The sequence below is a fragment of the Chenopodium album genome, chromosome 18, assembly GCF_948465745.1.
Source record: "Chenopodium album chromosome 18, dcCheAlbu1.1, whole genome shotgun sequence".
Taxonomy (NCBI): domain Eukaryota; kingdom Viridiplantae; phylum Streptophyta; class Magnoliopsida; order Caryophyllales; family Amaranthaceae; genus Chenopodium; species Chenopodium album.
Window position 1 is genome coordinate 21,424,217 of NC_137851.1, and position 16,930 is coordinate 21,441,146.

General features: G+C 38.5%; 1 protein-coding gene, 1 non-coding gene and 1 pseudogene across 2 annotated transcripts; 1 reads left to right on the forward strand and 2 right to left on the reverse strand.

Annotated features, from left to right (window-relative positions):
- Nucleotides 1–1,862: 1,862 nt before the first annotated feature.
- Nucleotides 1,863–2,620, reverse strand: LOC145591983 (uncharacterized). Its single transcript, XM_081648458.1, has 2 exons — nucleotides 2,429–2,620; nucleotides 1,863–2,222 (listed from the first exon to the last, which is right to left on the reverse strand). Exons 1-2 carry the CDS (start codon nucleotides 2,618–2,620, stop codon nucleotides 1,863–1,865), a joined length of 552 nt encoding a protein of 183 aa, XP_081504584.1.
- A 4,241-nt stretch (nucleotides 2,621–6,861) lies between these two features.
- On the forward strand, nucleotides 6,862–6,959 carry LOC145593331 (small nucleolar RNA R71; annotated as a pseudogene).
- A 2,898-nt stretch (nucleotides 6,960–9,857) lies between these two features.
- On the reverse strand, nucleotides 9,858–9,967 carry LOC145593330 (small nucleolar RNA R71). The gene has a single exon (XR_014102677.1). It is a non-coding gene; the product is annotated as a small nucleolar RNA R71 (small nucleolar RNA).
- Between the last annotated feature and the right edge of the window lie 6,963 nt (nucleotides 9,968–16,930).

The window sequence follows — 16,930 nt, forward strand, 5'->3', positions numbered from 1 at the left end:
ACAAATGATCACTAGTAATGATGATTGATTTGTCGGATTTTTTGCTAGTAAGCAAGCTAACGAGATCTTGTGGAGTTGTGTCCGTACTTACGGACAAAGCAGTTAGAGCATTCATAAGTGAATTCCTATGTTCTTTAGAAGTACTTAGAATTTCCCAAATGCTAACATTCACCTTAGATTGGCGAAGTTGTTTGACTAATGGATCTTCTACCTCAGGTGGAGGTGGTACTGGATTTTGAATTTGATTTTGATAAGTTGAAGATCCATTTGGTTGTGTTTGATAAACTCTCCTAGAACGAGTAAGATGATCTATCATGTTTAGGTTAGTTGTGGGACACGTGAACCAACTGTCTTCTAGAGGCTTAGATTGTGCCTCCATTTCAAGATTTTCCATGAGTTGTGCTTGATGCCATTGCTCGTCTAAGGAGATATTTGATAAGTCTTGTGATTTCCCTAAGAAATGATCCCAATCAAGCATTCCACTTGTTTTGCTTTGGAGACAAGGTGGAGGTGGGACGGCGGCATACTTAGAGACATATAAGTCTTGGAAGTCGTCATCCCATAGCCCACACACTTCATTAGTTGCCCCTATGAGTATTGTGGTTAGAGGCTTCCCTATGGCAGTGATATAATCCAAAGGATTGAATGTATCACTTCTCATATGATCCTTATCAATGTGAAATATTCCCAATGGGGAAATATTATTATTAGGTTTAGGCGAGGGAATTTTCCCATCGTCTACTATGTCTTGAATTCCTTACAGAAGCACATTCAATCAACAACATAAGGAAGGATTCATGAACCATCAAGAATTAACAATGAGCAACAACATTCCACACTAGCATCCATGACCATTTTCAAGGAAGATGACCAACAATGGTGGTATCTAAATTGTAGCTCAATCAAGCAAACCATGGCAACATAAGTTCATATATGCATCAATACCAAATTAGGGGTCATGAGATAAGCAAACTAGAGACACCATTAAAGCATAAAACCAAGACATTCAAATCTAACAAGACAATTCAAGGTAAGAAATTTATCTTGAAAATAAAGAGAAATAGAGAATTCATACCTTGAATGAGTGGGAAATTCAAATGAAATGGAGCAAAGCGCACAAGTACTAGCTTTCAATCCCAAATTGCAAGTTTCAAAACCCCAATTTATAATACCCAAAATCCCATCATTGGAGAGAGAAAATCAATTTGAGAGCATAAAATTCGGAATTTAGAGTGATTATGAACTAATTAAAATGAACAATGATGATTCTATGATGAAATATTGTAGTAAAAATAGGAAAATTGCTTGAGCACAACATGGAAGATGTAAGAGAATAGATGAAGAATTAGAGAGAAATGAGTGAGGTGCGCATAAAAATGCACGCAATAGCTGTTGCATACCCGCACACAAAGGATGCGCGCCCGCGCAGGGCTCGTGCGCGACCGTGCATGTAAGGGTTGCCTATGCTCCAGACTTCTTCGAGCGCACATCGGTGCGCATAACACCTTATGTTCATGATAAAGTCGAACTATGGCAGTTTGTAAACCCCTTGACGGTGGGTTCAACATCTAAATTTCATGAACCCACCATATTAAACCCACCAAAACTCAATTCTTACTCATGACTTCCAGTAAGCACAAAAGCATTTCATCTTCAAAATTTGATACCAAGATTGTTGGCAATCTAAATTCCATCATGTCAAAACTACCTAAAATCTCAACAAAGAAAGAAAATTGATTAGTCCATAAGCATCAAAGAAGAAAAATAAATTCAAAGAAAAAATGAAAAGAAGGTTAGAAAGTGGGGTTGCCTCCCGAGAAGCGCTTGTTTAACGTCATTAGCTTGAAGTTCTCCACCCTTTCTCAAGGTGGATCATAAAGAGTCATCTTATGAACAAGGCCTACAAAAACACCATCGTAATAGCACTTGATTCTATGGCCATTGACTTTGAAAGATCTTGAGGAATTCGAAGGAGCAATCTCAACAACTCCATTAGAGAAAACTTCTTGAACTATGAATGAACCGCTCCAATGAGACATAAGCTTTCCGGCAAATAACCTCATCCTTGAATTATAAAGGAGCACCTTGTCACCAACATTGAACTCTTTCTTCTCAATAAGCTTGTCATGCACTTTCTTAGAACGGGATTTGTACATACTAGCACAATCATAAGCATCCAAGCGAAGCTCTTCCAACTCTGAAGCCGACGTTTTTCTCCCGCACTAGCCAAATAGAAATTGATACTTTTAATAACCCAATGAGTGTGGTGCTCAAGCTTAGGTGGGAGATGACATGATTTCCCATAAACCAAACAGTAAGAAGTGGTGCCAATAGGAGTTTTAAAAGACGTTCTATATGCCCACAAGGCATCATCAAGCTTATCTAACTAATCCTTCCTATTTTTTGCAACCGTCTTCTGAAGTATTACCTTGATTTGACGATTAGACACCTGCACTTGTCCACTAGTTTGAGAATGATATGGGAGACCGAAATGTTGATTAACTCCATACTTCCTCAACATTCTTTGAAAGGCATTGTGCACAAAATGTGAACCATTATCACTTATCACCGCCTTTGGGACACCAAATCTCAGGAAAATAAACATATTGAAGATCTTCATTGCCACCTTGTGATCATATTTTGAGGAGGTAATAGCCTCAACCCATTTTGACACATATTCAACCGCAACAAGGATATTTTAGTTCCCATAAGATGAAGGAAAGTGACCCATGAAGTCAATTCCCTACATATCAAAGACTTCTAATTCAAGAATGGGTTGTTGAGGCATCTCATTCCTCTTTGAGATGTTCCCGGTTCTTTGACATCGATCACATGTCTTGACAAATTCCCATGTATCCTTGAAAATATGTGGCCACCATAAACCACATTGAAGAATCTTGGAGGCGGCTCTAGAGACACCCATATGACCACCACTAGGATCCAAGTGGCATATCTTAAACACCCTTGGAACCTCTTCATTTGGCACAAAACGATGAAGCAAACCACTAATGCCCCGTTTGTACAATATGGGCTCATCCCACAAGTAATGTCTAGCCTCCCTCTTGAGCTTCTTCTTTTGATTCTTAGAGAATAAAGGTGGAAACTCCCCACATGCAAGATAGTTGACTAAATCGGCAAACTATGGGAGTTCCCTCACATCAATAGCATACAAGGAATCATCTAGCATTATATCCTCTATGGGAGACCTATCATCTTCGATTGAAAATCCTCAACACGAGATAGATGATCCGCTACAACATTCTCCGCTCCCTTATTATCTCTAATTTCAAGATCAAAAGTTTGAATTTTAAGCACCTAACGGATCAACCTAGGCTTTGATTCTTTTTTTCCAAGAGATACTTAAGAGCCACATGATCCGTGAAAACAATGTTTTTGGAACCCAACAAGTAACAACGGAAGTTCTCAAAAGCATGGACATACAATTGCCAAAAATTTCTTCTTGGTTGTCGTATAATTCTATTAAGCACCATTAAGGGTCGTCGACATGTAGTAGATGACATGAAACTTCTTATCCACCCTTTGACCTAGAACACCCCCAATGGCCATGTCGCTAGCATCGCACATCAACTCGAAAGGTAAATCCCTTCTCGGGGCTTGGACAATGGGAGTAGAGATCAAAGCTTTATCAACTTGTTAAAAGCTTCCAAGCATCTATTATCGTATACAAACTCGACATCTTTTTGAAGAAGATCATTGAGAGGTTTTACAATAAGAGATAAATCCTTGATAAATCTTATATTAAACCAGGCATTCTCTAAAAAATATCTCTTACCTTTCACATTAATCGGAGGTGGAAGCTTTTCAATCTTCGCCTTGTCCACCTCTATGCCTTTGTGGGAGATATTGTGACCAAGGACAATGCCTTCCTTAACCATGAAATGACATTTCTCCCAATTCAAAACCAAATTCACTTTTTCACATAGAGCCAAACACTTCTCAAGATTCTCAAGGCAAGCTTCAAATGAAACACCACCTACCGAAAAATCATCCATGAATGCCTCCATTTCTTCTTCCAACATATCTCCAAATACGCTCAACATACGTCGTTGGAAAGTGGCGGGGGATTTGGACAAGTAGAAGTTGTTTTCTCTTGGTCATCCAGATGAATAAGGAATCAGAAAAACCCAGAATATCCATCAAGAAAACAATAATACTTGTGCCTTGTTAGTCCTTTAGGCATTTGGTGAACGAAGGGAAGGGGAAAATGATCCTTTTTATTTGATGTGTTTAGACGTCGATAGTCTATACACATCCGTTATCCCGTGACCGTCCTTCTAGGAATAAGCTCACCTCTCTCATTCTCTAAAACGGTCATACCTCTTTTCTTTGGGCTAACATGGACCAGGGAAACCCATCTAGAGCTAGAGATGGGGAATATGATTCCTGCATCCAATAGTTTAGTGATTTCCTTCATAACTACCTCCCCCATTTGAGACTTTAGCTTCTGTTACCTTTCAATGCTAGGTGAGGCGCCCTCCTCAAGAATGATATGGTGTGTACATAAAGACGGGTTTATACCTTTGAGTTCATCAATTGTATAACCCAAAGCACCTTGGCGCCTTCTTAAAACACCATATAACTCTTGAGCTTGATTCTCACTCAAGGAGGAGCTAACAATAACGGGATAAGTAGAATTGGGGCCCAAGAATTCATACCTAAGGTGTGATGGTAGAGGTTTGAGCTCTTCTATTGGGTCACCTTTACCTTCCTTAGTTGAGGCCACTTATAATGCATCTTGAATTGAGATTCCCATGCAAAAATGATCATTACTCTCTTCCATGCTCTCATCAATGACACTTTCAAAGAACGCCATTTCCTTGCCATGCTCACCTATCTTTTTTCTTATTCAATAAAACACACTCGAGATCATTAGAGGCGAGCAAGTGCTCATGAAAGGAATTCACAATATTATCCAAGACTGCAACTCTCATGCACTTTTCAAGTGAAGAAGACGGATATTTCATAATTTCATTCAAATCAAATTCAATGACTTCATCTCCATCTTGGAGAGAAATCGTAGCACTTTTAACACCAATCATGGCACCCGAGGTAGCAAGAAAAGGTCTACCAAGTATGACAGGCATATTGGCATTTTCATCCATTTCAAGAACCACAAAATCAAACAGAATCACAAACTTCCCTACCCTCAAAGGAACATCCTCTACCTTACCTTTTGGAAACTTAATTGATCTATTGGCTAGTTGCAAGGTAATCTTGGTAGGTAAAAGTTCCCGTAACTCAAGTCTTTGATAAACCGAATATGGCATAAGGCTAACACTAGCTCTTAAGTCACACAAGGCATTATCAATTCTTATAGATATCAAAAGGGATAGAAACGTTTTCGGGTAGCCTTCAACATGGGCGGCATCTTGTTCATTATGATTGCATTACAATTCTCGGTCAAGCTAACCGTTTCCGCCACATCACAAGTTCTTTTTCCACTCAAGATTTCCTGAAGGAATTTTGCACAATTCAGCATTTGGTCAATGACATTGGTAAATGGAAGGGAATATGAAGTTTCTTAAGCATCTCTATGAATTTTCCAAATTGTTCATCTAATTTGTGCCTATTGAACTTTTGGGGATATGGAAGCTTAGGTTTGACAACTACTCTTACTTTCTCTTTTATTTTTTCAATTGGTTTCTCACCTACATCCTCACTCATAAAGCTTTTTCCTTTCCTCATCCTCAACAAAAATTTCCTTAGGACTCTCCTTAGCCTCACTCTTCTTAGGTACTCCATCCTCAAGAATCCTACCACTCCTTATAACTATGGAATTTATTGGTCTCTTAGAATCTAAACCTTGAGATGGTAGAGAAGAAGGGCTAGCATGCTCTTTCAAAACATTGGCCAATTGAGAAATTTAATTCTCCAACATTTTACTATGAGTCATCATGTCATTACACTTCTTGTCAATAGATGACATATAAGTGTTCAACACCTTGATTTGATTTTCAATGACATCCTCCAAACTACCTCTAGAAGAAGATTGTTGGGTATAATAACTATTACTTGGGCCTTGAGCCTTTAGAGTGAAATCGGGTGTGGGACCCTTTAATTGCTATTTCGAAAATTGCACCGAATTTGGTTACTCCAATTGCCCCGACCTTTATTTTTGCCATTTTGGTTGTGATTACCATAATTTTAATTATGGTTCTCATATCATTGGCCTTGGTTTTTACCACCATAACCTTGGTGGTTATAGTTGCCTTGGTTTCCTTGGTTTCTATAACCCCCATTGTGGTTATAATTATTAAAATTCCTATTATGATAGTTCCTATTCCCATTATTCCTTTGATTATCAAATCTAGGTCCAACATTGTTATTAGACACATAATTCACATGTTTATTCTCATTGCTAACATACACATCACATCCATCAAAAGAAGCATTGGGACAATAAGAAGCATCATTATTATATGAATCACATATATCTCAAAACATATAGCAACTAGACATGTTGCTAGAAGGGGGAAGGGGATTTGAGTTAGGAAATGTACTTCTCTCCTTATTTTGGGAGGGAAGAATAGGTGCTTGAGATGAAAAACTCTCGAGTTTGGCTTTGATGGAGGTCATTTCCTTCCCTAATTCCGAGATTTGTGAGGGCAAGTTATTGATGGCATTGATGTGATCAATCGAGTACACCAAAACACCGCTTTTGCTTGTTTTTTCACGCTCATCATCTTTCCAATCCATAAAATACCTCACCACGTCTTCATGATATCCACTACTTTATCTTCTGTCTTGTTCATTATTGATCCTCCGACTTTCGCATCAAGGAAAGAATTTCCTCGAGGGCTTAAATCGCCACAAAAGATTTCGATGACTTGATAGGTAGAAATTCCATGGTGTGGGCACTCTCTTTGGTATTCCTTGTACCTTTCTTATGCCTCAAAAAGACTTTCATTGGGTTTTTACTTGAAGCTTTGAATGAGAGCTCTTGCTTCGGCCGTTTTCTTTTAAGAATAGAACCGAGATAAAAACTCTTTCGTCACCTCCTCCCATGACCTCAAGGAGTTTGGTTTTACCTCCTTGTCCAACAACTCCAATGCATTTCCAATGAGAGAAAAAGGGAAAAGCTTAAGGTGAATAAACTCTTGAGAAACCCCACTCACTTTGATAGTGTTTCAATAATTTTCAAATCCCTTAAGATGGTTGATGGGACTCTCATGCTTTGCACCACTAAATTGACGCCTTTCTATCAAGGTAATCATTGCTGGTCTAATCTCAAAGTCGTTTGCCGGTGTCGTAGGTGGAGTAATCCCACGCTCATACCTATAGGCTCCTAGAACTCCAAACTCCTTTAATGCCACTCTTTGTTTATCTCCCATGATGACTTTCTCTTCTTCTTGCCTTGGAGAACGTCTAGCAACTCTACACTTTGTGATTGCCCTTTCAATTTCCGGATCGAAGGGCAATAGAGAACGAAAGATCTATGCATACAATCTCAAAGAAAAAGTTAGTAGCACCGCTATAAATGTAGCCTAAAAGAAAGAAAATCTTTTTCTATTTTTCAAGTAAGATTGAATACACTCAATCAATTATAACAAATAACCATACCATTCCCCGACAACGGTGCCTTTTTTACGGTGGGTAGATTTAATGAGTGTCATTTATGACACTCATTTAGCTTCTTTTAGGATGATTTTTCATTGCTTTTACATCTCTTTTACCTTTTTTTTCTTTAGTTTTACTTGTATTTTCTCTATTTTGCATTTTCCTTAGTTGTTTTCTTATTTTCTTGCATTTCTCGGCTAATTTTGCCCTTTCTCCTATAATTGTTTGCTTCTTTTTGTTTTTAGGAGAATGGTGATGTTTGAGAATCTCATTGGCATTCTCGCAGGGCATGCAAATATTAGGATGTAACCTGGTTCTTCCTCTTAAGGCTAAAAAGCGTTGGAGTGTAAGAGCCAAGTTTTCAAGGCCATGCTCTCATGCTTCGTGGACATCAAAGTCGGTGTTGAACCCACCGTAAAGGCCTCTAGTGACTTCCTCCCCCAACATGTATCAACTGGAGCGCACGGGAGCATCAACGACTGCATAAGAGGGAAGTATCCTGCTCCCTGGCGCGGGCGCGTAGGCCCTGTGCGCGACCGCGTACCTCCTCTTCCCCTGTTCCGTAACCATTTTTGAGCGGCCGCGCAATGGGATGAGAGGCTGAGCCATTTGGGGTTCTTTTTGGACGTTCAACTAATTCTTCCATTGTGAGTTTTACTATATATAGAACTTCTTCAATTCTAGAGAGAGAATTACATTAGAATAAAATTAGAATTAGATTTTGATTAAGAATTCTAGAGAGAGAAGCTCAAGATTTTGGGGAAACTTTTGTTCTTAGATTTTAAAGTAAGAAACTTAGTGACGTTGATGAATGCTACTTTCAATCTTCTTCCTCTTTGATTTTGATCAAAGTTTTGTAAGAATTTCTTACTCTTTAATGCAATTTCATGTTTGATTCTTGAATTTTGATTAAATTACTTGTTGTTTGGTTAATTTGATTTTTGATAAGTTTGACCATATTTTGAATACAATGTTGATGATGAAATTTGTGATTAGATTAGTTTTGTTATTCAAATTTGCAATGTGTAGTTAGTAGATCACTTGTTAGGGATAGGGTGAAGCATGTATGAGTGATAATTCATGGCTAATTAGGGGATTTTGATTGATCATCATTATGATTAAATTGGTTGGTGAAATTTGTGCATGTGTTTGATATCTTGATTAGTGATCAACCTTAACTATCAAGCTAGATTGCATAATAGTTTTCATTATTACGAAAAATTGATTTGGAAGCTATTATTATCGATTGATCTTATTTTGCGATTTTCCTTTGAAACCATTTGTAGAGACATCTAGCTTAACCCTAGAAAATAGCTCTTTGAGTGATTTTGATTGCATTTTTTGCTTTCCCTCACATTGTATGCTTGGTTGATTTCTTTCCCAATTAGTGTGATTGTCATGAGTGCATATGGATCCCAATTCCCTACCATCCTTTATATCATTCTTGTGTTTAGTTTGTTAGACCAACCTTCACTTAGGCTTCGAAATAGCTTAGTTTTAGACCTTAGTGAATACCACATTCCCTTGGGTTCGACCTGGACTTACCCCTATACTTAGGGTTGGGTTTGGATTTATAAATTTGGTTTTGATCGGGGAATCTAGAAATCAACGACCTAGGTTTAACGCGCGTAAAAAATGGCGCTGTTTTCGGGGAATGGCATGGTTATTTGCTATTATTGATTGAGTCTATTCCATGTATTTGAAAAAATACAAAAAGAATTTCTTTCTTTTAGGCTACATTTGTAGCCGTGCTACTAATTGATTCTTTTGAGATTGTACACATAGAGCAAGTAGTCGTTCTCTAGTGCCATTTGATCCGGAAGTTAAGAGGACAATTAAAGGATAAGAGTTGCTAGAAGTTCTTTGAGTTCTAGCCAGCCAAGTGACAAGAACAAGCAAGCATGGGAGAAAATCCTATAGTGGCATTGAAGGAGTTAGGATTTCCGGGATCCTATAGGTATGAGAGTGGGATTGCTCTACCTATGACACCGGTAGACGACTTTAAATTAGACCGGCGATGATTACTTTGATAAAGAGGCGTCAATATAGTGGTGCAAAGCATGAGAGCCCCTCAATCATCCTAAGGAGTTCGAGAAGTATTGCAATACAATCAAGGTGAATGGGATTTCTCAAAAGTTTATTCGCCTTAAGCTTTTCCCTTTCTCTCTCATTCGATGTGCATTGGAGTGGTTGGACAAGGAGGTGAAACCAAACTCCTTAAGGACATGGGATGAAGTGACTAAGGAGTTTCTATCTCGGTTCTATCCTCAAAAGAAGATGGCCGAAGTAAGAGCTCTAATTTAATCTTCAAGCAAAAATCCAATGAAAGTCTTTATGAAGCATGGGAGAGATATAAGGAATACCAAAGAGAGTGCCCCAACCATAGGATTCCTACCTATTCAATCATCCAAATCTTCTATGGAGGTCTAAGCCCTCAAGGAAAATCTTGCCTTGATGCGGGAGCCGGAGGACCAATAATGAACAAGATGGAGGAGGAAGTGGTGGACGTCATTGAAGATGTAGTAAGGCATTATATGGATTGGAAAGATGATGAGCGTGAAACAACAAGTAAAAGTGGTGCTTTGGTGTACTCGGTTGATCACATCAATGCCATCAACAACTTGTCATCACAAATCTCGGAATTAGGGAAGAAAATGACCTTTATCAAAGCCAAACTTGAGAGTGCTTCATCTCAAGCACCGATTTTTCCCTCCCAAAATAAGGGGAGATATACATTTCCTGAATCAAATCCGCTTCCCCCTTCTACCAACATGTCTAGTGGTTATGTGTTTTGTGATTTGTGTGAATCACATTACCATGATGCTTCAAATTGTCCTAATGCTTCTTTTGATGGATGTGATGATTATGTTGGCAATGAGAATGAACATGTGAACTATGTGTCTAATAATAATGTTGGACCTAGATTTGATAATCAAAGAAATAATGGGAATAGGAACTATTATAATGGGAATTTTGATAATTATAACCACAATGGGGGTTATGAAAACCAAGGAAACAAAGGTTTTCGAGGCAACTATAACCACCAAGGTTATGGTCCTCAAAACAAAGGGCAAGGATATGGGAACCATAATCAAAATTATGGTAATCATAACCAAAGTGGCCAAAATAAAAGTCGGGGCGATTGGAGTAACCAAAATAGGGATTTTCAAAGCAACAATCAAAGGATCCCCCACCCGGTTTCATTCCAAAGGCTCAAGGTCAATATGATAGCTATTATGCCCAATCATCTCCATCTAGAGGTAGTTGGTGTTAAACACTTACATGACATCTAGTGATAAGAAATTTAATGACATGATGGCTCATAGTAAGATGTTGGAGAATCAAATTTCTCGATTAGAAAATGTTTTGAAAGAGCATGCTAGCCCTTCTTCCCTATAATCTCAAGGTGTAGGTCCCAAGAGAACAATTAATGCCACAGGACAAGGAGTGTTAGTATTCTTGAGAATGTTGAGCCTAAGAAAAGTGAGGCTAAGGAGAGTCCTAAGGAAGTTTTTGTTGTTAATGAGGAAGGAAAAAGCTCTTTGAATGAGGATGTTGTTGAAAAACCAATTGAAAGAAAAAAAAGAGAGAAAGTGAGAGAAGTCATCAAACCTAAATTCCCATACCCCTAAAAGTTCAATAGGCACATACTAGATGAATAATTAGGCAAATTCATAGAGATGCTTAGGCAACTTCATCTAACCTTTCCATTTACCGATGTCATTGACCAAATGCCGAATTATGCAAAATTCCTTAAGGACATCTTGTGATATGGCGAAAACGGTTAGCTTGACCGAGAATTGTAGTGCAATCATTATGAACAAGATGTCGCCCATGTTGAAGGATTCTGGAAACTTTTCTATCCCTTATGTTATCTATAAGATGCAAATTGATAATTCCTTGTGTGACTTAGGAGCTAGTGTTAGCCTTACGCCATATTCGGTTTATCAAAGAGTTAATTTAGGAGAACTTTCACCTACCAACACTACCTATCATACTTGGTAGACCTTTTCTTACTACATCGGGTGCCATGATTGATGTTAAAAGTGCTAAGATTTCTCTCAAAGTTTGAGAAGAAGTTATTGAAATTGATTTGAAAGAAAGCATGAAATATCCTTCTTCTTCACTTGAAAATTGCATGAGAGTTGAAATCTTGGATGATATTGTGATTTCTATGCATGAGCACTTGCTCACTTCTAATGGTCCACTTTAGTATGTTTTATTGAACAAGGAAAAGATAAGTGAGCATGGAAAGGAAATGGCTTTCTTTGAAAGAGTCATTGATGAGAGCATGGAAGAGAGTGATGATCACATTTGTATGGAAATTTCAATTCAAGATGCATTGTAAGTGGCCTCAACCAAGGAAGTTAAAGGTGTTCCTATTGTAGAGCTCAAACCTCTACCATCACACCTTAGGTATGAATTCTTAGGCCCCAATTCTACTTATCCCGTCATTGTTAGTTGCTCCTTGAGTGAGAGTCAAGCTCATGAGTTATGTGGTGTTTTGAGAAGGCACCAAGGTGCCTTGGGCTATACAGTTGATGGTCTCAAAGGTATAAGCCCGGCTTTATTTTCACACAATATCACTCTTGAGGAGGGCGCCTCACCTAGAATTGAAAGACAACAAAAGCTACACCCTCAAATAGGGTAGGTAGTTAAGAAGAAAATCACTAAACTATTGGATGCGGGAATCATGTTCCCCATCTTTAGCTCTAGATGGGTTTCCTCGGTCCATGTTGTCCCAAAGAAAGAAGGAATCACCGTTGTAGAGAATGAGAGAGGTGAGCTCATTCCTACAACGACGGTCACGGGATGGCGAATGTGTATCGATGTCTAAACACATCCACCAAAAAGGATCATTTTTCCCTTCCCTTCATTAATCAAATGCTAGAAAGACTAACAAGGCACAAGTAATATTGCTTTCTTGATGGATATTCCGGATTTTTCAAAAGTCCTATTCACCCGGATGACTAAGAGAGAACAACTTTTACTTGTTCATATGGAACTTTTACCTATAGGAGAATGCCATTTGCGGTTTGCAACGCCCCCGCCACCTTTCAACGATGTATGATGAGCATATTTGGAGATATGATGGAAGAAGAAATGGAGGTGTTCATGGATGATTTTTGGTAGGTGGTGTTTCATTTGAGGCGTGCCTTGAGAATCTTGAGAAATATTTGGCTCAATGTGAGAAGGAGAATTTGGTTTTGAATTGGGAGAAATGTCATTTCATGGTTGAGGATGGCATTGTCCTTGGTCACAAGATCTCTCACAAGGGAATAGAGGTGGACAAGGCAAAGATTGAAGTGATTGAAAAGCTTCCACCTCCGGTTAATGTGAATGGAGTGAGATCTTTCTTAGAGCATGCCAGGTTCTATAGAAGATTCATCAAGGATTTCTCTCTTATTGCAAAACCTCTTAATGATCTTCTTCAAAAAGATGTCGTATTTGTGTTTGATAATAGATGCTTGGAGGCTTTTAACAAGTTGAAAAAATCTTTGATCTCTATTCCCATTGTCCAAGCCCCAAGCTGGGATTTGCCTTTTGAATTGATGAGCGATGCTAATGACACGGCTATTGGGGGAGTTCTAGGTTAAAGGGTGGATAAGAAGCTCCATGTCATCTACTACATGTCAAAGACCCTCAATGGAGCTCAAAGGAACTACACAACAACGGAGAAGGAATTCTTGGCAATTGTGCATGCTTTTGAAAAGTTGTGTTGTTACTTGTTGGGTTCTAAGACCATTGTCTTCACGGATCATGCAGCTCTCAAATACCTCTTTGCCAAAAAGGAATCCGAGCCAAGGTTAATTCGTTGGGTACTTGAGATTCAAACTTTTGATATAGAGATTTGAGATAAAAAAGGAGTGAAAAATGTTATGGCAGACCATCTTTCTCGCCTTGAAGATTCACAAATCCAAGATGGTGATTCTCCAATTGAAGATAGGATGCTTGATGACTCCTTGTATGCCATCAATGTGAAGGAACTTCCATGGTTTGCCGATTTCATAAACTACCTTACATGTGGGGAGTTTCCACCTTCATTCTCCAAGAATCAAAGAAATAAGCTCAAGAGAGAGGCTAGGCACTATTTATGGGATGATCCCATCGTGAACAAAAGAGGAGTTTGAAGATTGATCCGTGCCATTTATGGCACCTTTAGGCTATGTTTTCTTTATATTTCTATGCTCGTTTTTAGTCGTTTGTGTCGTGTTTATAGAGAATAATGCTCGATTTGTGTTATTTTGTGTTGGTTTAGAGAAATGCATGCTTTTAATGGTTTTCTTATCATTTTATTCATTTCTTGGCTATTTCTCTTGCTTCTCCGTTTCTTTGTCTTGTTTTGTAGGTACGTCGCGGGCTATATGCATGGGAATTGAAAATAGAACCCACTAGGATCAATATGCACTTTTCGGAATTGAATTTGAGTTTGAAACAAAGGAAAACGAAGGATTGCAAAGTATCAAATAGGACCTTTGTGCATTGTTTTAGTCATATCTCAAATTCTACAGATCGGATTAGGGTGGAAACTAGACTTGAAGACCTTTCCAATGATAGGTCGCACGTCTTCATACGATTCTCAGATCGGAAGTTACAGCCTTCTGAAGTTGGCCCAGGAAAACTTCCACGGGCGCGGGGTTGCTGCAGCTCCAAAACTGCCGTTTTTGGGCAGTAAGCACCCGCGGTTGTCCCGAGGGGTCCCCGAGGGCGCGGGCCTTGGCCCCGCAGGCGCGGGCTTGGGCCGCGGGCGCGGCTATCGGGATTTCCGTCTTCCTCCGCGGGCGCGGCCGAGTTCTCCGCGGGCGCGGGTTTCCGGGTCTTTTACGATTTTAAAGCTTCTTTTCTCCTTTTGTTTATATAGTTTTTTGTTTCCTTTATTCTTGATTCATGTAATTCTTTAGTTTTAGAATAGTTTTCTCTCTCTTAGGTTGAGAGCTTCTCTCTCTAGTTTAGGCTAGCTTAGGAGTAGTTTTAGAGAGAGAAAGTGAAGAATTTCAATGGTGATTGAGAGATTGAAGATGCAAGTGTGACAATTGTGTTGGAGATCATCTTAATTATCAATGAGCATTTCTAAAATCTATCTCATTCAATTGCTTTGTTTAATTTGATGGTTGTTTGGTTTGATTTTGATATTTGATGTTTGATTAGAGTATTTGTTCTTGATATTTTGTTGATTCTTGTTCTCTATAGTTGATAGTAGATTTAATCATGTTTCTTGAGTAGTTGACTTGCTAGGGTTTGGGTAAACATGTGTGATTGATGGATTGAGATTGATTTGGCAATTTGAGTAGTTCTTGTATTGTGATTAAATTGATTCTTAGAGGTTTGCATGTTGCATAAGTTTGATTGGAATAGCTAACCATGATTGCTAGCATTTATTGCATGATTGAATTGATTGACATGACCACTTGATATCGATTTGATCATAATTAGTTGAGTATTTGATTATGTTTCTTCATATTGTTTAGCACTAGAGAAATCTATGTTAGAGAGTGTGAGGATGATTAGTTGAATGCCCCTAATTGCTCCTACTATTTGTCTTTGCATTGCTTGGATTTCTTGACTCCCTAATTAGCTTGGTTATCATGAATTCATGTTGAACCCCGTTCCCTAGTATTTCATTTGTTTGGTTTTTGATTTAGGAAGTAGAATAGCGTTACCTTTCACCTTAGACTTTGACCTAGCTTAGGCGCAAATTAGAAATACTTGAACATAACCGTTCCTAGTGGTTCGACCCTTGACTTACCTCTATACTTGTATTTAGGTAGTTGAGTGATTATAAATTTGTTTGACCGTAGGGAGGATTAGTTCAACGACATAGTTTTCCCCACGTCAAAATGGCGCCGTTGCCGGGGAACGGTGTCTATGTTTGAGTGTTTTTAATTGCTTGAGTCTAGGTATTTGTGTATACTTTTCTTTTATTTCTTTTTGTTTGCTTTAAAAAAATGGCATGTCTCTCATTTCCTCAATTTGACAATGAGCCTTGTTGTGAATATTTTAATAGACTAGAGGGATTTCTTGATTGTAATTGTTGTAATATTTGGGAGGCTTGTGAGATTTGTTATTTTGGTTTGAATGAGCAAACTAGGGATGAAGTTGAATGCATGTATAATGGTGAATTTAGAGCATTGTCAATTGATGATGCTTGGGATTTTTATGTTTGGTTTGCTAGGGATGTCTATAATAGGGATAATCATGTTCCTAATATTGATGTGCAATGTCTTGATTCTTCTAATGTTAGCATGATTTCCCATGATTTGTCACATGATCCCATTAGTGAACCTAGAACGCATGATTTCAACTCTATTTCCCCTTTTGTTCATGATGATGAAGTACATGCTCAAGTTGATGCTAATGGTGTGTTTCAATATTCTTCATTATTTACCATGCCTTCTTGTGATGTGCTTCATTCCCTTAATGATGAATCTCATGTTCTTGATTTTGCCCCCACTCCCCAATGTGATGTATATGCTCATGATCTTAATGTTGATTCTTCCAATCTTGGTTGTATTTCTTCTCCTCTTGTTGAACCTCAACCTTCTACATCTTTTGAATCTCTTGTTGATGTATTTGAATCTCAAATTAGGCACATTGAGCTTGATAATGAGTTTGGGCCTAGTAAGGAGATGATTCTTAATTCTATGAGAGGTCAATTAGAGATAATGAAAAAGAGTGAGGAGCGTCTTGAGGAGGGAAAGAGAAGAAAAGAAGAGTTAGAAGGCCAATTGTCATCCTTGATGCTTATTTGTGAAAAATCCCAATTTAATGTGTGTGTTGAGGATGATGATGATGATTTTGAGCGACCAAGAGAGTGTGAGGATCCCATTTGTGAGCTTTGAGTGATGGTGAAGGAGTTGAGAATGAAGAGAGTATTGATTTTGAAAATCCTATCCCTCTTTCCCATCTTGACGAGTCTCTAGTGCATGATTGTGATTCTTCTATCCATGAGTTTTTGGATTCACTTGAGGTTATGTCTAATATGTTTTTTGAGTGTCAAATGAAAACCCATAACCTTTTGAGTGAGTTTATTAAGAATGCTTCATGTGAGAGAGATGAGTTTGAAATGAATTTACATCCATTCATGCATGGCTTTGAGACTTTAGGCTTTAAGGAAGTTGAGGGAGTTGTTGTTCATGGTTGTGATGGAGGGGATTATGTAGTTCCTCTTGGAAGTTGGATGTTTGAGGGAGATGTTGATCATGAGTGTTCTTCTTTTGAGGATTCTATGATTGATTTTCATGCTCTAATTGGTGATTTGAGGCATGGTGGTGAGGAAGAGTTCATTTGCGAGACCATAGCTCCTATTCCCTCCTCACATGTCCCTTTTTCAAGGAATTTCAACCATATCCCC